At 59.2% G+C, this 22,968-nt stretch overlaps 1 protein-coding gene across 4 annotated transcripts in view; it reads right to left on the minus strand.

Moving 5' to 3' along the window:
• Window positions 1-12,266, minus strand: part of HTRA3 (HtrA serine peptidase 3) — a 30,040-nt gene extending 17,774 nt beyond the window's left edge. For 3 of the 4 annotated variants that reach the window (XR_014078678.1, XM_081576106.1, XM_081576066.1), the window contains exon 1: window positions 11,615-12,217. Coding sequence is in view for 3 of the 4 variants with exons in the window: in XM_081576106.1 (XP_081432232.1) it covers window positions 11,615-11,999 (385 nt within the window). In the remaining variant the exon portion in view is untranslated. Of the gene's footprint in view, window positions 1-11,614 lie in introns of all 4 variants that reach the window. The other variant, XM_081575996.1, reaches the window with a different exon arrangement.
• Between the last annotated feature and the right edge of the window lie 10,702 nt (window positions 12,267-22,968).

Genomic DNA, 22,968 nt, shown 5'->3' on the forward strand with positions numbered 1-22,968 from the left:
GATCCTGTGATGTCTGCCTCTCAATCAGCCCATGGTCACTGGCCGTGCAGGGCCCAGCCTCCCGCGGTCAGCCTGAATCAAAGGCCGCCTGTCCAGGGTGGCCAGAGCCTAGCTGGGAGATGTGGCCCACTGCCGGCCATCTCTGGGCTCCTTGACGATCAAACTGCAGGCCACCAGGGACCACCTGCAGAGGCAGAGCCCAGTGGAGGGGTGGCATCTCAGGTTCAGAAGTCATGGTCACGGACGGGGCCCACCCCAGGCCAGGGCTCTGCGGCTCCCAGCACACGCAGGTGCCCAGCACGTTTATTTCCGTGTAGATTGCTAACGGTCCCCAAAATTCTGGAGGAGAAGCTCCTGGCCAGCCCGTGGGGGTTGAGCCTAGCTCTGCTGGCTCATCCAAGGGCGCTGGGAACCTGCATTCGTGTCTGTCTTCAAGGCAGAGGGGCCATTGCAGGTTCTGTAGGCAATCTCCGTGTCACCAAGGTTCCCGGAGGACCCAGGCAGGGGAAGGCTTGGCACTAGGCCTGATTATTCTTTAGCCTAGGCTCATGCCTACCACCGCTCTGCACTGGGGCAGGCAAGCCCACATGGGCAAAGCCAGGTATCACCCCTCCCGGTGGGGCTACTTACCCCCTGTCCCATCACCACCCTCTCTGTGCCTCCTCCCACCCGGACCTCTCCCGCGTCCTCCCTACCATGATGTTCCAGCCTGTCCCAGGTGCAGCTCAAACCCCACCTCCTCCAGGCAGCCCCCCGGCAGGTTTCTCCCAGAGCCTCCTTGGGGCTCCCAGCATAAGGTCTGCCCCGCCCCGCTCACTCTCATAGGGATGCCGAGCACCTTCTGGGTGCACACCCCGCGCTGGGAACAGGCCAGTGGCCGGCCAGTCCCAGCACTGTGTGACCAGCGATGGGACAGAGGCAGGCCCAGGGTGTGCTGTGCGGCCCAGTGCCTGGAAGGGCACACTGAGTGTGTGGGGGGGAACAGAGATGCAAAGACACAGCACAGGGCAGCTACCGGTGGATCCGGCCGACTGCAAACTGGGCCCAGTGTGAACATGACAGAGGAAGGGGTGAAAGCGTCGGATCAGAAGAGGCCATGCTACCACGTGACCCCGTTCCCGACCTCAGGGGCTCCATCCCCTACCTCAGGGACCCCGTCCCCGACTTCAGGGACTCCATCCCCGATCTCAGGGACTCTGACTCCATCCCTGACCTCAGGAACCCCGTTGCTGACTTCAGAGGCCGTGTCCCTGACCTCAGGGACTTCATCCCCGACCTCAGGGACTCTGACTCCATCCCTGACCTCAGGGACCCCGTCCCCGACCTCAGGGACTCCATCCCCGAACTCAGGGACCCTGTTCCCGACCTCAGGGACTCTTACTCCATCCCTGACCTCAAGAACCCCATTCCCGACCTCAGGGACCCCGTTCCCAAACTCAGGGACTTCATCCCTGACCTCAGGGACTCCATCGCCAATCTCAGGGACCCCATCCCCAATCTCAGGGACTTCATCCCCGACCTCTGGGACTCTGACTGCATCCCTGACCTCAGGGACTCCAGAGCTTTAGGCATGTCTGCTCCCCACTGGCTGACCCTGCCCAGATCCCATTGGCCGTCCGAGCGCGCCCCGAGCTGCCCAAGCTGCCGAGGCGCTGACCCGGCCGCCCGCAGATCCAGAGCATGGGGACTGCCCCCCAGGTGCTGTTCTTTCCAATGCAGCCTATCCAGAGATGAGTTAAAATTGGCGACACTCGATTTCATGTGACGATTTGAAGACAAAAACCCTCTGTAAAACACTCACAGGTCACAGGCTGGCGGGAAAACACACCAGAAGATTTCATGGTGGCCGTTCGGGGCAGAGGTAGAGTGAAGGGTGACTGTTTTGGTTTGTGGATTTTCTGAAGGTTCTCCCCCAGGCAAGTCAGACTCAGATAAAACAGAGACGGGAGAGAGGGAGGCCTGGTCGGGGCTGGTGTGTGTGTGTGTAGGGGGTGCTGTGACCTGGGCTGGGGTGTGTGAGAGTGAGAGGCTGGACTGTGTTTCCAGCGCCCCCGTGGGCAGGCGGCAGGGCCCTGGTGGCTGCAGGAACCCTAGGGAGCAGCTGGGCAGGGCTCATCTCCCACCCGCACACCAGCTCCTTTAGGACACAACAGCCATATCAGGATGCCCCACAGCCCAGCTGTCACCAGCAGAGGCGACCCCTAAGGCGGCCCCTGAGAGGGGGAGGGTGAGAAGGAGGGCAGGGATGCTCTGCCAGACCCCATCTGACTTAGCAGCACACAGTAGGTCTGCAGACATCACCACCAAGGTTGTTCAGCCTGCTAAGCAGGTCTCGCCATGGGAGCCACATGCCAGGAAACAGGCCGGAGGTAAAGACGGTTGAGGGTGGACACAGGCCTGGTGCCTCCGGAGCCTCTGCCCTCCCTGACCCTGGGGCTCCCCTGCAGAGCTCCTGGGTCAGCCGGCTGGTTCATAGCCACCCCCCAACCCGCCGACACCAGGCCCTGTCCCTTTAAGCGGGCAAGGTGGGTGGTGGGGATGGGGTGGGAGGCAGGGCAGGGCGGGCTTCCTGGGCCGCCTCCCCACACACTGATGAATCATCCCATGAATCAGAGGGATACGAAAGACGAAAGACGCGGTTCCCACCACTGCATTCCACGTGAAAGCCTCGGGCCCCACGGCTGGGAGGCAGACTCTGTTTATTCGGGGGGTTTTGACAACCCCCATCCCGGCCTCACCCTGTCCTGGAGCCAAAGTTCTGAAGTCAACAGTCAGTCTTGACCAGATTCAGCTGTTAGCATTTTTTTGTGTGTGTGTGTTTTCAAAAATAAGCTGTGGTCCGCAGGCCTTGGAAGTCCTCGTCAGGAAGAACCTGACTACAGAGCAAAGCCGTCAAGGCCAGGTGTCCAGCGGCGCCTCCCAGGGACGGGAGAAGAGCCAAGTGTGCCCGGGGCCCACCTCCTGCATTTCTGTGTGGCAGCGCTTCCGGGAGGGCTGACAGTGACGGACCCTGAAAGAGGACCTACTGTGTGCTGACTCTGGATACTCACGACGGTCAGGGGAATGGATGGGGAAGTCCCGGCCCTGGACAGCAGAGGGACTGGCCCAGACACCCCACCCAGGGCCACTCGTATTGCCGCACACGTTGTGTACTACACAACTCTGGGACCATTATTAACAGAGATCACAGCGTGATGGCTGCCCTTGGAATTGTGCAGTGCGCAACCTGCCCAACTGTACACCTTACCCGTCCAGCACACAACAGGCAGAGCCAAGACTGAGGCTCAGTTTTTTTCCTCTAACTCAGAGGTCACTGCCCATTCTTCTATTGCCTCTTGCAATCAGAAGACTCCCCACCCACTTCCCCTGCCATCACCCAGCGGTCAGCTAAGAGCTGAGGATGGAGGGGTCATCAGCAGGTGCCCACAAGGTCCCAGGCTGGGCCCATTTGTCCACAATGCTGACTACAGCCTGCAGGCCAGATGGCAGCCTCTCACCAGGGCTCAGGGACCTGGGTGTCCGGGTCCCGTTTAGTCCTGTGGCCTCACTAGTGCTGCGCCCGCCTCCCGGTGCCCTCAGCTGTGGTTCCCCAGGCACGCATGCTCTGCAGTGCCCCCCACTTTGTAGTCAGTCCTTCTCCTACAGCCCCCCAGGCCCAGGCCAACACACTGCCCTGGGGAGCCCGCCCTGCCTGACTCAGTGGGCTCAGGGACCAAGCTCTGTCATCTGGGGCCCAAGGCCCTGTGTGACCCCCTCCCAGACCGGTCCTTCGAGAATGTCCCCGTGGCCTGGGGGCCCCTGACCCACGGTGGTGAGCAGAGAGCCACGGGGCACGGGGGCCCTGTGAGCAGGCGCACGGTCCCAGGGCCCCTCCGCGGCCTCTCGCCCACACCCCCAGGCCCCACCCACCACCCACAAGGGGCCGCTTTGCAGCCCCAGGGGCCGCCTTCCGGATCTAATTAGTTCCCAGGATGGCTCCCTGCCCGTGTTTTTCTTTTTCTTGAAAACATGCCTGTCCCGGAGTGAACTGTCTCCCCGCAGCCAAAGACGGTGACTTCAGATCCCACTGCGGCTCCTGGGGTGGGGTGGGGGGGGACCCCTACTGTCTGAGACCGACCCCCAGGCTCCTGTCCCTGGAACACAGGGCTGAGGGCTGCAGCCAGACCTCTGCTCCACGGTCCATGCCAACCCAGGCTCCGGGCACTTAGGCTTCGGGGAATTTTCACAGCCGTTCTGCAGGGCAGGGATCATCATGATTGTACAGGCGAGGAAAAAGGCTCAGAGAGGTCAGGGCACCCCTCAAGGCTGGCAGCCAGGCCCCCCAACCCCTGACATGTCTCTCCTTGCTGGTCCTTGTCCAGGGTGACAGGCTGTCCCGCTGCCAGGAGAGCCTGGCATGGCTGGTCCTCAGCTTGGGGCCAGCCCGGCTCCTCTGGCTGTGAATCCCACTGCGGCTGCAGCCAATGCCAAGGAGCAGAGGGCTCTGCCACCAGCCTGTTTGCACTTTATTGAAGGGGCCCCACAGGCCAGGGAGGACTCCAGGCCGCCCGCAAGCTAAGGTGGGGTCAACCCACTAGTCTTCCTCTTACAGGAAGCCCTCCCTGCCCTACTGGCCCATCAGTTGACTCCTCTGGGCTCAGGGTCCTCAGCTGTGACGTGGGGGCTAAGTGAGGCCAGTGGAAGCCCCGCGGGCAAGGCCTGGCACGTGGCAGCCTTTCTGCCAACGCTGCCTTCTGGCTCCGTCCCATCCTCAAAGGCCCTGCCTCCCTCTCATAAACTCCATTCACGTCAGGAAAGTCCACTTGGCAACGTTTCGGTCTGGTCCCACTAACACCTGTTAACCCTTACACTGGGGTAAATTGTTTCATTGACTGTCAAGGATCCAGGGAGAGGGTCTGTTGTCCCCCCTTCACAGATGGGGAAACTGAGGTGTGGAGAGCCTAGACTTGCAGGGCCTCACCATGGGAAGTGGTGGAGCTGGAGCAGAACTGGGTCTCAGTCTTGGCTCTGCTAGAGGGCTAAGGCATACAGTTTGGCAGGTTGTGCACTGCACAACTCCGGGGCCCCTGCTCCCCGCTGCAGAAGACCTGGCCTTCGGTTTGGGAGGCACAGACCCACATGTCCTGGCCATGTCTGTGCTTTCATTCTTTTTCCAACTATTCAACACCTTTATCAAAACTAAGCTGGGAGGCCACTTCCTCAAGGTGCTGGAGGCTGCCTGGTGTCCAAGGGCCGTCAGAGGGACCGGGCTCGGGGCAGAGCTGTCCCTTCCCACCCAGTGACCTCCGGCAGGCTACTGTACCTTGCTGGGTCTTTTCCTATAAAGGCCATGACACGCACACCCAGACACGATGGGAGTTTAGCCTGCTGCACAAGGTCTCACCCCTGACCCTGGTAAAGCCTGCTGGCTTCTCTCCATCAGAGCAGCCCGGGAGGAGGAGGTGGCTTTCAGTCCCTCCGCCGGGACTCAGCCAGCAGCCCACCGCTCTACACACGGTTCGCACGAAGCCCGTGCCTCCTCAGAGGCCACGTGACTCTCTGCTTTCCGCAGCCAAGGGGGCGCGTGTTGGGCCAGGTGGACGCCGTCAGTGGGTTGGGCCAGGCACACCTGGGCTCTGGCGCCCCCAGCACAACGCTCGCGGTGTGACGGACTCGGGGCAGTGCATCCCCATAGTGGCTGGGTGGTCCCCGTCGGGTCCCCTTGGATGTGGACTTGAAGACCAGCTGAGACCTGGATTTGGACGGGGTGGGGGTGGGGCTCCATGAGCCCCACAGGTCATGGAGGGCCCCCACAGTCTGGAGGGGCAATGAGCCTGCAGCCCTGCCCCGAACCTCATCCGCTCCCCCTCAGTAATACAAACAACAGCGACACGGCACCAACGCAGGGACGGGGCCGCTCGCCATCAGGCTCTTGCCGTGGAAGCCCGTCCCCCACTGGACACCCTCCATGCCAGAACCCACACCAGAACCTAATCAGAGCTCTCCAAACCTGCTCTTTCAGGAAAGGCCCGGCCACCCACCCGCCCTGCCCCCTGCCCCCCTCAGTCATGAGCTCCCAGAGCCTCTGGAGCCTGTCCCCTCTGCTGTCAGCCAAGCTCAGGCCCACTCAGGCACCAGACTGCCATGATCTGGGCCCCTGTACCCTGCTCTGCACACCTGTTACCCATAAACTTCAGGGGTCTCTCATTTCCTGAAGATGGGTCACCCTCACGGCTCCTCCAGCCCATGCTCAGCATCTCCTGCTATCTTCCTCTGCACAGGCTGTTTGCATCGGCCATCTCTGTGGCTGTTTAGATGCTGCCTCCTCCAGGAAGCCCTCCCTGATCGCTCCCCCTCCCCATCCCAGAGAACCCTCCCCCTGAGTTCCATCCATTTGTCTTCTGTCCCTCATGACACAGATGATCAGCGATTTCACAGGGACTCAGCTGGTGATGGTGGTGGCGGTGGACAGGAAGCAGAGTCCAGGATGTACTGAGCTGGCAGGCTGCATGGGAAGTCCTTCTTGGTCCCCAAAAGCAAATGGGGGTCCCGTGTGGAGGTGCATGGGAAGGGGACAGGCCTGGGGAAGACAGCACTGGATGGGGTGCTGTGGGATCCCAGCGCACCTCCAGACCAGCTTTAGGGAGCACGGTGGGTGAGGGTGCCATCTAGGCCAAGTATTGACCAGGAAAGGATGTTGGCACATCAGCCCGGACCCTCAGCTCCTCTTGGCCGGACCCCTGGCTCCTCACGGATCCTCAGGAGCCACCAGAGGCTGCAGCTCAGCCCCTGGTATGGGCAGGATAGGGGAGAGGTGGGGACCCTGATGAATCCTGAGTGCAAGGCCCGGGAAGCTGCTAAGAGGATTAAACACTGAAAGCGAACAAAGCTCTTAAATGAACAGAGCCCAGAGTCTCCACTAGCACCTGCTCTGGGGCCGAACAATAAAAGCCAACGATTAAATGCCACGTTGTGAATTGCCCTCCAGGATTCTTGCTGGGAAAATCCCAGGGACAGAGTTGGACGATGACCAAAGTGACTGAGGACGAATGAACTGCCCCGGGGCTCGAAATTCTGACTTAATTGCAGGCTCACAGGCCTCCTGGTCTGCAGCTGTGGGCAGAGGCTGTGAAAAGGGACACCTCTGCTCCACGCAGACTCAGCTCTCTGGGCTTTACTCTCCCCTTGATGGATATTCATCCCCAACACTTAGCGTCTGCTTAGCACAGACATGGGAAGGCGTGAAAGCTCTCTGGGTAGATAGTGAGCCCACCGTCACTGGGGGTATGCAAGGAGGGACACCCACCATGTGGGCCGGCCTTTCATTCCAACGGCACCAACTGAGCCCAGCTGCTGTACCAGGCCCGCAGAGAACAAACAGACCAGACGTCTGCCCCGTGAGGCTCAGAGCCTGGTGAAGATGAAAATAAGGCATTGAGTCAGAGAAGAAATGAGAGGTGGTTCAGAGGCGTCCCCAAGGTGTGCCCATGAGGCTGATGCAAGGGACTACCCAGGCAGTCAGGGAGGGCAGCTCATCCAGGCTAAGACAAGTTGAGGACTCAGTCCCACGAAGGTGAGGGGGTGGGAATTTGGTGCAGCCGACACCGCATGTGCAAAGACCCTGAGGTGGAAAGGAGACCAGTGTGGCTGGAGCAGGGAAGGAGACGGTGTTGGAGGGGTGGGCAGGGCCAGGCGGCACAGGGGTTTGGGGCTCAGGGTAAGCATTGGGGAACTGCTGCAGGGGTCCCGCCCATGATGGGCAGCATGGATTTATCACAGTCATCCTGGCTGCCGTGTGAAGAAGTGACCAAAGGGAGGGTGAGGGAGGCGGAAAAGGTCCGCGGAGGCCAGCATGGCTGGAGGGACCCTGAGGAGAACATCTCAAGGTCGAGCTGAGGACCCTCCTGCAGACAGGGAGTCAGGAATGAGGGGAAGTAAGGGGTCAAAGGGTGACGAAGCCTTCCGACCTAAACTCCCCAGGGGTGGTCCTGTCTTGAGGGTAAGGGCCAGCTGAGACACAGGACTCCGGCTCAGGGAGGGAGGAGGCTGGAGACAGGACTCTGGGTGCATCCAAAGGCAAGTGAGGGTGGAGCTGGCAGGACTCACGTCCAGGGGGGACATACTGGAGACAGTAGCCCCTTACCTGCCACTACACGTGTACATCACCTGGTGATCTCTGACCAGGCATCAGGGAGGCCGGGGGGTCGGGTAACGCCGCCAGGGATGCTCGTTAGAGGTTGAGCCTGTTGGCGCCGGAGACCCAGGCCTGACCCTGACCCCAGACCTTGGGGGCCTGCCTGCAGAAGAGCTGCAGCCGAACCCGGGCCAGGCCTGCCTCGGTCATTTCCCAGCCGAGTGACCTCAGCCCCATCAATTGGCCCTTCCCTGCCTCGGTGAACACATCTGGGGTGCATGAGTAAGGAACAGATTTGCCAAGTGAGACGGTGCCGGTTGGAGCCCGGGACCGGCTCCAGTCCCACAGGGGCTGGACTCTGCCCCTGTCGCTTCGCGGGAGGCGGGTGTCTGAGGTCCCTTTTCCCCAGGCGCTGGGAGCAAGGGCGGGCTGCGCGCATGGACCCTGCTGTACAAGGTGCCCGTGGGAGGCTGGGCCCACCTGGCCCCGCCCACCGAGGCTGCCCCGCCCACCGAGGCCGCCCCGCCCACCGAGGCCGCCCCGCCCCGCCCTCCAGTGGCCTCAGCCCCTCTGGGTGCCCCCCGCCCCCGGGGGCTCTGAAGGCAGGGCTTGTGTTCTGCGCGCCCGCCCGGTGCGGCCGGTCCCTCTGCCTCTGCCCGGCTCCCGGCTCCCTGCGTCCTCCCCATCCATCCGTCCAGAGAGCCCGGTTCACCTCCTGCCGCTCAGCACCGGAGCTCCGCCTCTGGGGAGCCTTCCCGGCCTCACCAGGTGATGGAAGGGGTGGTGGGAGGCGTCAGAAGTGTGATCATCACACACAAAATCCACGGACCGCTGGTCGACCGCTCACTAGGGGCACGTGTCTGCGTGCTGGAGCTCATTCGTCTCTGCACCAATTCACCAAGACTGAGCAGTCATCCCACTTGACAGAGGAGGAAACTGCGGACAGGGACCTCGTGGGCGGCACCGCGTTAGCAGGAGGGGCAGGGCCGGCCAGCCGGTGGCCTTCCACTTAGCCCCTGAGCCCTCTGCGTCGGCCCGTGGGCACCAGGGTGCTGTTCTCTGCTCAGCCTCCCGTGTCTCCCCCACCAGCCGAGCTTCTCCAGGACACAGCGGGCTCTGCCTCATTGCAGGGGCCTTGTTACCAGCCCATGGCCAGCAGGACACACAGAGAAGGGGCTTCGCAAGCCAGGACCCCATCAGCCAAGAAGAAGGGTTTCACGACGTCCCTGGTGGTCCAGTGGCTAAGACTCCGCGCTCCCAATGCAGGGGGCCCGGGGTTCAACCCCTGGTCAAGGAACTAGGTCCCACTTGCAACAACTAAGGGTTCACCAACCAACACTAAAAATCCCCTGGGCCTTAACTAAGACCCGGCGCAGCCAAGTAAATGAACATGTAAAAAAGAATACAACATTTAATATTTATTAAAGAAAATAAAGGCTTCAAAATGTCTAGACCACCGCCCACCCACTCCAGCCCCTGGCGCCCTGGGGCCTGACTCTATGAGTGTCCACTGCTTGGCAGAGTTGGCTCTGGGTGGGGGGTGCCCCCAGTCACCACCGAGCTGCAGCGGGCAGGCGCCAGGCCCACCCTGAGCCCTCTGCCCATCTGACCCGCCAGCGTGGCCTGAGATGGGCCTGCTGGCTCTGAGCCCCAAGGCAGAGGGCGCAGTGGGCGCTCAGTAAATGATAACGTCCCCCTCTCCGTGACATCGAGCAGCCCCACGCCCCCAGTCTTCTGGGCACAATCCAAGCACAAGCCTGACCACATCACCCTCACTTCTCTTAAAACCCTTCAGAGGCTCTCCCATGTAATCATGGCTAATCCCACATAATGCTTACCAAACCAGGCTCCCTGGAACCCCAGTGTGCCAGGGGGAAGTCCCATGCATTCTCCCAGGAAGGAGCTCTCTGCTGAAGTTCTCTTGGGAAACCCTGGGTTTTTATCATTTTGGGTTTTTTTTATTTTTGTTTTTACCTTGTTGTAGGCTTTCTCAGGAGCTCTGATAGACTCAAGCTGAGTGTGACTCCCCACTGCAGAGCTGGAGTTTACTTTCCAGAACTTTTGGGCCCCGGGACACTTGTTTTCAGGATCCCAGATCCGATTTGGGAAGCCTGGCCTACAAGGTGCCGTCTAAAGTACGTTTATGGGACATGCGTGGGCCTGTCCCTGCCAAGCTGCCCAGCCTTGAGTATCACACACGCACATGTGTGCACACACGCACATGTGAGCACACACATGTACACGCTCGTATGCACATACACACACACATGCACACGCACGCACGCACACACAAATCCCCCTACACACCAGCTGCCCTGGGTTGCGTGTTCTTCCCGACCTGGCTCACCACACATGGTAAGGTCTCCATGAGGAGGTTCACACTGCCTTCTCTTCCCAGGAGAGCTAGCCCTTCAGCCCTTCCAGGCTCCCCGGCCCCCCAGGTGGCCCTGTGCCCCACGGTGGAGCCCGTCCTGGGGGTTGGCGTCGCCCCGGCTACACGGAGCCTGCTTCCTCTCGGGTGCTGTGAACTCAGCACCTAGGAACCCACGTGGGAGCCTGCCTTCCCAAGAGGTGCCCCAGACGAGCTCGGGCACTGCAGGGTTTTCTAGCATTTTCTTTCACAGGCTCAACCTATGTGGCAAGAAGTCACCTGGAGCCAACCCCCGGTTAGGGGGGCTATTCTGAGGTTGGGCTTCTCCAGTGGCTCAGTGGTAAAGAACTGGTCTGCCAAGGCAAAAGGCGAGAGATGTGGGTTCCACCCCTGGGTGGGGAAGACCCCCTGGAGGAGGGCATGGCAACCCACTCCAGTATTCTTGCCTGGAGAATCCCATGGACAGAGGAGCCTGATGGGTTACAGTCCACGGAGTCACGAAGACACGACTGAAGTGACTTAGCACACACACATGCGTGCTCTAAGCTTTGATGGGACTGAGAGATTTCTTACCCAAGGCCTGTCCCCACGGAGCCCCCACACGGTCCAGAGACCCCACACGGTGGCTCACCATTCCTAAATGGCCTTCCAGAGACACATTTCAAATGCAGTACACAAAAAAAGAAAACACTACACGTCACTCAACTGCTGCCGTTTGAAGATCCATACATTGAAGGCCAGCAAAGAGCGCTTTGCATCCAACACCCAGGCGGGCAGGGATATGGGGCCCAGGGGAAACGGGACACCAGGTGGTTCCTATTTAATGAAGCCAGAGGCTGGAGAAATGCGGGTGGACCAGGCCCCTTGGGGTGGTCAGAGCGCACGGGGTCTCACGGTGGGCTACTTCTGCCACCTTGGGGACAGCACTTTACCTCTCCCCTTCTGGGTTCCCCGACCTGAAGACCAGAAGCCTGGTTAGATGATCTCTAAAAGAAATCGTCACTTGTTCCCTGGGGAGCGCTCCGCCCTGGCTCTGAGCCCCGTTTCCCAGGAGACGCTTCTTCATCTCCCCCCCAATCCCCCTCCCCCCTGCCAGCGATGCTGGCGCTGCCGCCCGGCCGAGCGCTTACCCGATGGGCAGGCGCCCTTCTGCAGCTGGCGCACGGGCGTCCCGGAGAGCTGCAGCGCGCGGCGGCTGGCCGCCTGCAGCGCGCACACGTTGGCGTAGGTGTGCCCATCGGTGCCACACACAGCATGCGCCCAGCGGCAGCGACACAGCCCGCGCACGCACTCCAGGCTCTCCCCGCACGGCGAGTCGACGGGGCGGCCGCACGGCTCGCCCTCGCTGGCGGCGCACACCAGGCAGCAGTTGCAGAGATCTGGCACGTAGCCGCCGGGGCAGCGGGGGCTCGGGCACCGCGACACGTCGCAGCGCGCGAGGCACGACGCGGCCGGGGGCTCCCGACCCAGCGCCAGGGCGGCCAGCGCGGCCAGGAGCAGCGCCCGCGCCTGCATGGCGGACCGGCCGGCGGCGGGCGGCAGCGCGGGGGACCGGCCCGGGGAAGGGGGGCGCACCGAGACCGCGGCTCCGGGCGCCGACGGAGGGAACGCGGCCACCTGCGCCGGCGGCTCGGGCTCAGGCGGGCGGGCGCCGGGACCGCAGGGACATGCCCTGGGCGCGGGGAACGCGGCGGCGGCGGGACTGGAGAGGCGCCCAGTGCCGGCTGGGCCGACGGTCTGCGGGGCGGCCGGCCCGCCGGGTTTTAAGGCTCCGGCCGCCGCCCTCGCAGAAAGGGGGCGGCCCGGCCCCTCCGCCAGCCCCGCCCCGGCCCAACCGCCGCCCCCCTCGACTCCCGCGCCCGGCCTTCCGGGCCTGGACCCACCCGCGGCCAAAAGCTGGGCCTGCCTGGTCTGGGAAACCGGGTGATGGATATGCAGCGGCCCCCACCCGGGGTGTTAGGGGCCTTGCAGGGGAGGAGCCACCTCGCGTGCAGGCCGCGGGCACCATCCCGGGGAATCTCTGACCCGGCCGGTTCATGTCCCAGTTCCAGTGACCTCAGCTATTCCCCCTGGTCCCCCCTTCATAGAATGGGCAAGGCCAGACCGTTAGTCCTGGCCCCTCCTCCCCAGCCTGTCTCCTCTCCCTCCCCTGGGTGCCAACTCCCCCAACCCCACCCCGGGCCTCCTGGGCCTGGGTGCCCTCAGGACACACAGGCCTGGCCCCCTCCACGTGGGTGGTCGAGGTGGACATTGCCCCTCCTGGGGAGACACTGGGACAAACCTCCAGGAAGTGCCCCCACCTCGCTGTCCCTGGTCTGTAGAGCTTGGAGGAGCTGCTTCCCCAGGCTCAGCACAAGGTCTGTCGGGTTCTGGCCCGAGCTCTCAGTGCCTGGGACCATGGCGGGGTCACCTGACAGCCCTGTGCCTCAGTTTCCTCTCTGGGAAAGGAGAAGGTGTAGGGCTGTGCCGTATAGGGGGCGTCCCACGCGGTGGAGGGGGGCGGGGTGCAGTCAGCCCACAGGCGGCATCCCCCTGATTATTCCGCACATGTTCTCTGAAAAGCCGTTCCAGGCCTGAGGCCCTGTCCCGAGGGCCCAGAGCCTGGTGACCCGGCTGCCAGCACTGTGACAAGGGCTGGGGGGGTTGTGGTCCAAGGAGAGAGAGGACACAACCCTCTTTGGAGGTGAGCTTCAAGAGGGTGTAGGGTCTGGATGCCATAGTGGGCCTGGGGGCTGCCGGGGTCAAGCGGGGAGCTAATTCCCACCTGGGCGAAGGCTCGGAAGCAAAGCCAGGTCAGAGAGGCAACCTGTCAGGTGGAGAAAGCCTTCGGGTGCAGACCCTGGAGCTGGGGGTCCGCACCTTCTCTGCAAGGCCCTGTGGCCGCCTGGTGAGGTCTGGAGAGCCCTGCTCAGAATGATGGCTTTACATGCATAAAACAAGCTGCACAGCATTACTGGGGGAAAGTCATGCTGTCATTAACACGGTTGTTAAAGTGTATGGTAAAGAACCCGCCTGCCAATGCAGGAGACTCAAGAGATGCGGGTTTGATCCCTGCATCGGGGAGACCCCCTGGAGGAGGAAATGGCAACCCATTCCAGTATTCTTGCCTGGAGAATCCCATGAGCAGAGGAGCCTGGTGGGCTAACAGGCCATGGGGTTGCAAAGAGTCGGACACGACTGAGTGACTAAATAACAGATAGGGAAACTGAAACCTTAAGTGAAAGGACCCATCCCTTGCTTTCCTTCTCTCATCTGAAACTGGGTGCAGGCCTCTGGGGTCACCTTAATTTTTGCCTGGAAAGGGCAGGCCCCCGGTTGCAGGAGCTGCCATGAGCATGGCTGGCTGGAGGCCCGGAGTGCTCTGTTGGTAAAGGGAACGGATTTCCAGATGTCCTGGCAGTGCCCCGGAGAGGAGGGAGCAGTGCCCCCTGCTGGTCAGACTCTGTCCTGCCTCCGGGTGCAAACCAGGACACCTTCAGGGCTTCCCCTTAGGCCACAGGAATCCTTCCCCGGCATCTCAGTCTCCCCCAGAGCCCCGCCCCTCCTGAGGGTCAGTTCCGTCCAGTTCAGTTGCTCAGTAGTGTCTGACTCTTTGCAACCCCATGGACTGCAGCACATCAGGCCTCCCTGTCCATTCATCAACTCCCGGAGTTTAATCAAACTCATGTCCATTGAGTCGGTGATGCCATCCAACCATCTCATCCTCTGTCGTCCCCTTCTCCTCCTGCCCTCAATCTTTCCCAGCATCAGGGTCTTTTCCAATGAGTCAGATCTTAGAGGCCAAATTACTGGAGCTTCAGCTTCAGCATCAGTCCTTCCAATGAACATTCAGGACTGATCTCCTTTAGAATGGACTGCTTGGATCTCCTTGCAGTCCAAGGGACTCTCAAGAGTCTTCTCCAACACTACAGTTCACAAGCATCAATTCTTCGGCGCTCAGCTTTCTTTATGGTCCAACTCTCACATCCATTCATGACTACTGGAAAAACCATAGCTTTGACTAGACGGACCTTTGTTGGCAGAGTAATGTCTCTGCTTTTTAATTTGCTGTCTAGGTTGGTCATAGCTTTTCTTCCAAGGAGCGTCTTTTAATTTCATGGCTGCAGAGGGTGGGCGTCCTCAAAGCCCTAGGATGCTTCTGGGTGGAGCTTCAAGGAAGTGGGAGGTTCCTCCTATTTATTATTCATTTACACTTAATCGCCCACCCCCCACTGCTACCCTCAGTACTTAAGCCCCTTTACAAACAAGGTCAAGATAAAAAGGAAAGAAGAGAAACCAAGTAAAGCCAAAAAGAGTGATAGGAAAAAAAAAAAACAAACCAGGAAGCCAGAGGTAGGGCTGATACACAAATTGTTGCCATGAGATGCTGATTTTTGGTGTAGTGGTCCCCAACCTATTTGGCACCAGGGACCAATTTCCTTGAAGACAACTTTTCCACCGACCTGGGATGGAGGGGACGGTTTCAGGATGTGTCAAGTGTGTTACATTTATTGGCACTTTATTACATTAGCTCCACCTCAGAACATCATGCATCAGATCCTGGGGGCTGGGGACCCCTGTTTTAGTGCATGGCCATAAGTTTGGCTCCCAGCTTCCTGGCAGCTGAGGCAAGGATGGAGATGTGATTCCTGCGTTGCAGAAACAAACCATCACTCCAGAGCAGCCTGACTTCTCACTACGGTGAGGAGAGAGTGTCCCCCAGGGAGCCTCAGAAAGGATGCTGCGGGATGTCCTGGTACCCCGATAGCAGGTCCCGCGTGGCTCCCCAGAAAACAGCTCTCAGTGGGAAGGAGGGGCAAGCAGCCTAGGCATGTTTCAAGAAGCTCCATTCGTTAGCAGGTGGGATTCGGACTGGCCCCGGGCGGGCAGGGGAGCTCTGCAGTGGTGCCCAGGCTTGGCAGAACATCCTGGAAGCTCATTCAGGAGTGAGAGCATGTGATGCTGAAATTGATGTGAACCGGTCTCACGGATTCATGAGCATGTCTTCCCTGCGCCCGTCCTTGCCTCCGTGACACATTAAACCGCAGGGAAAGAGCTCTAGGAACCTTTGTTCAGTGCACAGACTGGGTCAGCCCATGTAACTAGTGGCCCACAGCCCAGCAGGGCGAGAATTTCCAGAAGAAGCGAGAGGCCCGCGAGGACTGAAGGCCATCAGAACCACGTCAGCGAGGGCCCCAACACTCTGCTTCGGGGCCCTCTAACAAAACATAGCCCAAGGGACCAAGGTAATCTCCCTGTAGCCTGGCGCCCAAGGACCCTAAGGGTTGCCCAGCACGTTCCTGACGACCAGCAGAGCAGTGGCGGGTGGAGGACGGTCCTGCTCCCTGCAAACTCCACCTCCTTTGTGAGCAGGGGGAGAAGCGCCCTCCAGGAAACGCCCCCAAATGCTTGGGCCAAGGGGATGCTTTCTGTGGGGCTCAAGGTCTTATACCTGCAGGTAGGGCTTCCTGCCACAGAAAGTGACCTTGCTGCAGGTCTCCATCACAATACGGTCACCCTCTGGGTCTGACTCCCCTCTAGACGTCAGCCCCTTGCAGACGACGGGGACAGTGTCTTACCTCCCCAGCACCGGCCAGGCTGGGCGTTGGCCAGCGTTACTTCCACTGATGGGAATGCAGTCGGGTCCCTCCAGGGGGGGACCTGAGCTGGGCCAGGGTGTGCGGGCCCCCTGGGGCACCCCCATCCCATGCCTCCATCTCTGCACAGAGCTGGACAGCCGGCCGGGCCTGGGTCCCCGGGCTGTGGGGCAGCCTCTGCCCTTTGACCTCAGCTTTGTCTACGGCTTCACTCTGGATGAGGTCATGACTCATGTCACTTTGGGGACCTGAAGGCCATCCTGGCCACACCTCGGCCTGCAGTAAGACTCATCAGCGGGTGACTCAGAGGGTGGGCCCCTGCACAGGGTTGGGGTGGGGAGGGGGGTTGGGGTGGGTGGGACCCACTCTGTCTTCAGCCTCCACCCCCTTGGCCCTCCCCACACTTAGAGGAAGTGAGTCTCTTGGAGAAGGAGACTTCCCTCCCCAGCCCTGCGCCCACCCTGGCCCCTGACCTCAAGGGGAGGGACACGCACAGGCACCAGCCAGCACTCAGGACTGCTCGGGGAAATAGGGAAATAGGAGCTATTATGATCCCTGCTTTCTGAGATCCCTGGTAGCTCAGCTGGTAAAGAATCCGCCTGCACTGCAGGAGACCCTGGTTCGATTCCTGGGTCGGAAAGATCCTCTGGAGAAGGGATAGGCTATGCACTCCAATTATTCTTGGGCTTCCCTTGTGGCTCAGCTGTAAAGAATCCGCCTGCAGCGTGGGAGACCTGGGTTCGATCCCTGGGCTGGGAAGATCCCCTGGAGAAGGGAAAGGCTACCCACTCCAGTATTCTGGTCTAGGGAATTCCATGGACTGTATAGTCCATGGGGTTGCAAAGAGTTGGACAGGACTGAGCAACTTTCAAAAAAAAAAGATCCCTGCAAGTGAGGCAGCTAAGGCCCAGAGAGGTGGAGTAACTTTCCCGAAGGCACACAGCCTGCCCGAGACAAAGCCAGCTGTGGGCTCAGGCTGTCTGGCTCCAGAGCACACACCCACGGTCAGTCCACTGCGCTGTCTCGGGGCGACCACACCGTGACTGCACACCCAGGAGATGCTGGGGGCTGGGCAGGGGCCACTCTGGGGCCCTGGGGGAAAGAGGGCCTTCCCCGAGCAGGCTCTGAAGGTGGGAGGGGTTTGCCGGGCAGAGCAAAAAGACAGGGGGCCCCAGGAGAGGGTGCAGGGCTGCAAAGGGGCAAGCGGGGATCAGGAAGACAGGCCTTCTCTCTAGGGCAGCAAGGACCCCTGGAGGAGGGAAAGCAGCCTCCTGACGTGGGGTTACCTGAGGGCCAGAGCAGGGGTGCGTCAGGGGCCCAGGGGCAAGCTGATGCTTTGGTCCCAAGTTGTATGCAAAAATATGAAAGAAAGCCTGACTCCAACTGGCTTCAACTGAAGAGGGCATATATGTGCACCTTCCCCATAGGTCCCAGTGGGCTAGCGTCAGATGTGGCTTGATCCAGGAGCTCCCAGTGTCCTGCAGCCCTCTAGGCTGTGCTCCCCACAGCGCTGGTTTCATTCTCAGGCCCTGGGGGTTGCAGGACAGCTGTCAGCGGAGCCAGACCCACATTCTCCGAGGGTCCTTTTCCCTCAAAGTCCCAGCAAAAATCTCAGTGTGTCTTACAGTGGTCCTCACGTCCATCCCTGACTCAGTCATGAAGGCAGCAGAGTTGGGGGCTGCCAGTAGTCCAGCTCTGATCACCTCCTGCTGGGCTCAGCGTTCCCCAGCCAGATAGATGACTGTCCCAGATGGCAGGAAGGTACGCCTCAGAGACTGGGCTGAAAGAAGCTGCCCAGTGACTGATCCTTCACAGGCTTGCACACTCTGCTTGCACACCCCTGGTGATGGGGTGCTCCCTCCTCATCAAGGCAATCTTTTCTGTTGTTAGAATGCTCTTTCTCTGATTGAGCTAAGTGCTGCTCCCGCAACTCCCACCTGTGGGCTTTGCTGGACCCCAGGAGGCTGGGGAGAAAATGCTGATTTCTCATCTCCAGAAGAAGACCACAGACATCAGAGGCTGGACCTCACGCTGTTTCTTCCCTTTTTGGTTCCCATGTGACCCTCCATGTCTATCTGGAGAATGGGAAGAAGGAAACTTCCTCCTGGGGTTCCTAAGGACCAGCAGAGGCAGCAGGTAGAGCTGTAAGATGGTCCCCAACATTCCTGCCTCCAGTGTACACATCCTTCACACTCTCCTTGAATATGGGTGGGCCTGGCCTAATCAGGTGAGCTCTTAAAAGGCCCTGGGCCCTTCCTGAAGTCAGACACTTAAGTGTAGAGAGATTGGAAGTGTGAGGGACCCATAGAGGGGGCCACAAGGCAAGGATCTGGGGTGACCTCTAGGAGCTAAGTGATCCCTGGCCAACAGCCTGCAAGATAGTGGGGATCTCAGCCCTACCCACAAGGGAAGGAATTCTACCAGCAACCTGAAGGGCCTGAACATGTTTCCCCTGCTGAGCCTGCAGTCGGAGGTGCAAGCAGCCAACACCTTGTGAGACCCTGAGTGAGGACTGGCTGAAACGTGCAGGGGTCTTCACCCACAGAGACCAGGAGATAATAAATGTGCATGGTTTCCAGTCACTAGGTTTGTGGTGACTTGTTTTGAGCATAGAAAACGAATATAGAAGGTGAGGACTGAGTAAGTGGGTGGTTAACTCACAGGGGCAGAGGGAGCGAGTCGGGAGCAGCTGGAGGGCTGCGGGGGACAACGGCCTGGAGGAGGGGAGACACCCCCCTGCACCTGGGGCCGGGTCCCAGCCCTGAGAGAAAGCTACTCCTGAGCCCCGCCTGCTGGGCCAGGTCTGCCCTTTCTTGCAAGCTTTTTTTTAAGTTCCAGGAAGGATACAACAGGGTGGGCACTACTTATACCCACCGAATGGAAGCAGAAAACCAAGCTGGGAGAGGTTGTGGTTTTTCAAGGCCCCAAAGGCATTAGGTGATGGACCCAGGGTTAGAACACAGGTGGGTCTAACCCCAAAGTTCATGCTTTTACCTCAGCCCCACATTTCTGTTCTACGTCCATTTTAAAGAAGGGAAAACTGAGGCCCAGGTAAGGGGAGGTGGGTTGCAGAGACACCAGGCTAGTTGATAACAGAAGGTCACATGGATTGAGCCTGTACTATGTATGAGCTCAAACCATCTGTATCTGATCCTCACCACGTCCTCTCGCTGACATGCCCATTTCACAGATGAAGAGGCAGGGAACCGAGAGGTTCAATAACTTGTCCAAGGTCACAGAGCAAGTGAGGGAGCTATAAAGCTGGGATGGGAACCCAGGCAACGTGTCTCTCCTACAAAAGCTGGTTCAGAACCAGCGGACCCTGAGGATCGGTTAAGGAAAGCTGGTAGGAAGGAGCGGACAGACGTCTGAAAGGGGCCCCAGCTGAATAAAATGATGAAATCAGGGCCACCCGGCCAGCAGAGCTTGGTCCTTTTCCCTTCTTTTAAGACAATAGCTTTCAGCTTTGACTGTCTGCAGCCCAAGACTTTCTTGGAAATCACCCTCGCCTCCCCACCCCGAAGCTGATAGGAGTTGGACGTGAAGCTTCCCCTGGACCAGACTGCCTCGTCATGCTGGGAAGGTACATGCTGTCCATCCTGTCCAGCAAGGCAGCCCTCCCTGAACTGCCGGCTCACCCCCCTCCCACCCCAACTGACGGTGCAGCTGTCCTGGAGGCTTCTCGGCCCCTGGCCACTCTCTGAGGAGCCTGAGACCCTCCTCCATCCTCCCCAGAGCTGGGGCCAAGCAGATGCCCAGAGACTCGCTCTGGCCCCCTAGGGTGTCAGGCCAGCCAGCTGGGTAGGAGTGCTGGGCGGGGATCTTGAGCCACTTTCCCCCGGCCCCTGGGCCACACTGCCCTTCGGGACCCCTGAACTGTGTCCACACATTCCAGGTGGCCTGCTGCACTGAAGACGAACCAGAGAGGAAGGGCCGCAGAGCTGAGGGCGAGGAGGCCGCCTCTGGCCCTTCGGGGCTCCCCTCCAAGCTTTCAAGCTGCTAATGGGGTCCAGGTGCTGCCCAGGCCCCCGCCCCCTCAACAGTCCTCATTCACGCCCGTCCGCACCATGCTCCACGCCCAGGTTTACCCCTCACAGGGTCCCTGCGGAGAAACTCCTACCATCCCCGTGTTACAGGCTCAGAGAAGGGAAAGTGACTCCTCCAGGGTCCCATGGCCAGGGCACAGAAGACCAGGGTGCTGGCCGGCGGGTTACATGGCTGGGCCCTGGTTGGTGGGGTGGCCAGTTGGAGACTGAGGTCACACAGTGGCAAAGATAAGATGGTCCGGGCCTGCGGGAGCCCCTTGAGAGGCTAGAGGCCCCTCTGGGCAACCTCCTGATGACCTGCACCCCCAGCAGGGATGGGAACCCCTCCTGCACAGCTGCCAGGACAGCCCACCGGCTTTGTTCCTGGGCCCGGGAGACCCTCACACCCACGTCTCTTCAGCCAGGCTGGGCTCCCCTCTGCCTCTCAGCCCACCCTGTGACAGTACTAGCTCTGGAGGCTGATCTGGTGCCTTTCTGGAACTGCTTCTCATTTATCCATCATCTGGAGCCTGGTTTCCTGACAATCGTGAAACTCCCATGGGTCTGAACCCAGTGCCTTCAGGGGTGAGCCCTGATTGGCTGAGCTCATCAGCATACCCTGCCCCCCTTCCATGGTAATTGGTTCAGGGGCGAGTCCTTTAGCCAATGAGAGCCAATCTGCATGATGGATCAATCATTCACTAGCACTGTCAGGAAGAAACATTTCTTTCTACACAGACTCTTTTCTTCCGTGCAGGAGCCATGAAAAGAGTGACTGGCCGCCATCTGATGGTCTTGAGGGAAGAGTCTGCCCTGGAATGGAGCCGCTTGAGGAGTGGAAGTGAGCAGAGGAGAGAAAGCAAGCTGGTCTTGAGCCTGGATCGTGCCATGCCTGAAGCTGTTGTTTCTCAGCTGTCAGATGACTGAGCCAGTAGATCCTCCGTACTGCTGAAGTCAGCTTGATTGAGTTTCCTGTGTTACCTGCAGCTCAGATTGCGATTCAGGGGCTGTGCCCAGCCAACCCTGACAATAAACTTAGATTCACGAGAACTCAGCCACTTGGTGGGCTTTATGCCACTTAACAGACTGCCTGCCATGTGCCTGAAGCTGTCTATTTTACATCCCCACGACGAGGTTCCCTTTGTGTGCGTGAGGATCTGAGACTGATAGATCACTGAGCCTTACCCAAGGCTAGGATTTGAACTTGAGTCTGTCCTACCCCAGAGCCTGTGTGGATTCTCTGCCCCTGGGCAGTCCCTCCCGGGGCACCACCTGTGAGCTGGAGCCCAGAGCCTGGCCACACTGGACATCTGGGGAGGCCACGGGGCTCTCCCATGTGGACCCTGATCCTGCCAGCCAGCCTGGCAAGTCCACTGGCACTCCTTGGACCCACATGTCAGGGAGTGTTGGTTGTCTGGGGGCATCCCTGCAGGGGGCTTGGATGTGGCTCCGTCTTGGGAGGGAGCACAGAGCGTCGGCCTGAACCAGCTCCAGGGTGCCGGCAGCTCCTCGCTCAAGTTGCAGATTCTGCCACGTCCTTACCTCACCCTTCCCTCCAAAAACCTGAATGTCAGTCCCCATCCCACCCAGTGACTGAGTGAATGCGTATCCTGTGGCCTCTTCCCAGGACCCCTCACCGCAAGGACTTCCTCTTCCACCCTTCCTTGGCCCCCACGCCACATCCTGGATCTTATATCACCAGAAACTGCTCACCTCTGAAATCTCAGTTTCTGACAATCCCTGGTTTTATTTATTTTTTTTTAGCTGTGGGATCTTAGTTCCCCGATCAGAGATTGAATCCATCCCCCCTGCAGGGGGAAGCTCAGAGACTTAACCACTGGACTGCCAGGGAATTTCCCCTGACCTTGGTTTGAAAAAATATATAACAACTTTGTTGGGATGTGATTCATATGCCATACAATTCACCCTTTTATGGGGTACAGTTTAGTGGTTTTTTAGTATATTCACTATGTACAATCATCACTAGACAATGTGTTAAAAAGCAGAGATATCACTTTGCCAACAAAGGTCTGGCTAGTCAAAGCTATGGTTTTTCCAATAGTCATGTATGGATGTGAGAATTGGACTATAAAGAAAGCTGAGTGCAGAAGAATTGACGCTTTTGAACTGTGATGTTGGAGATGACTCTTGAGAGTCCCTTGGACTGCAAGGAGATCCAACCAGTCCATCCTAAAGGAGATCAGTCCTGGGTGTTCATTGGAAGGACTGATGCTGAAGCTGAAGCTCCAATACTTTGGCCACCTGATGCGAAGAGCTGACTCATTGGAAAAGACTCTGATGGTGGGAAAGGTTGAAGGTGGAGGAGAAGGGGACGACAGAGGATGAGATGGTTGGATGGCATCACCGACTCGATGGACATGAGTTTCAGCAAGCTCCGGGAGTTGGTGAAGGACAGGGAAGCGTGCTGCAGTCCATGGGGTCGCAAAAGAGTCAGACATGACTGAGCGACTGAAGAACAACAACTGTCACTGCAACGAATTTTGGAACATTTCCCACCTAAAAAGAGACGCTGCACCTGTCAGCTGTCACTCCCCATTTCCCTTCACCGAGGGCCCTGACGACCGCTGACCCAGTTTCTGTCTCTGTGGGTTTGCCTAGTCTGGACATTTCACAAACGGAATCACGCAACACACGGTCCTGTTGTGACTGGCTTCTTTCACTTAGTGTAAGGTTTTCGAGGTTCATCATGTTGTCATTATGTAACAATATTTCACTTCTTTCCAGGTACTATTCCATTCCATGGATATGCCACCTATTATATGTCCATTTATAATCCATTGTTATCCATTAGTGGATGTTTGGGTAGTGCTCAGTTTTTTGGTTCTTATGGAGAATACTATGGACATTCATATATGTCTACGT

Source organism: Giraffa tippelskirchi, chromosome 1 (genome assembly GCF_054371585.1).
Source record: "Giraffa tippelskirchi isolate mGirTip1 chromosome 1, T2T-mGirTip1v1.2.pri, whole genome shotgun sequence".
NCBI classification, from domain to species: Eukaryota; Metazoa; Chordata; class Mammalia; order Artiodactyla; family Giraffidae; genus Giraffa; species Giraffa tippelskirchi.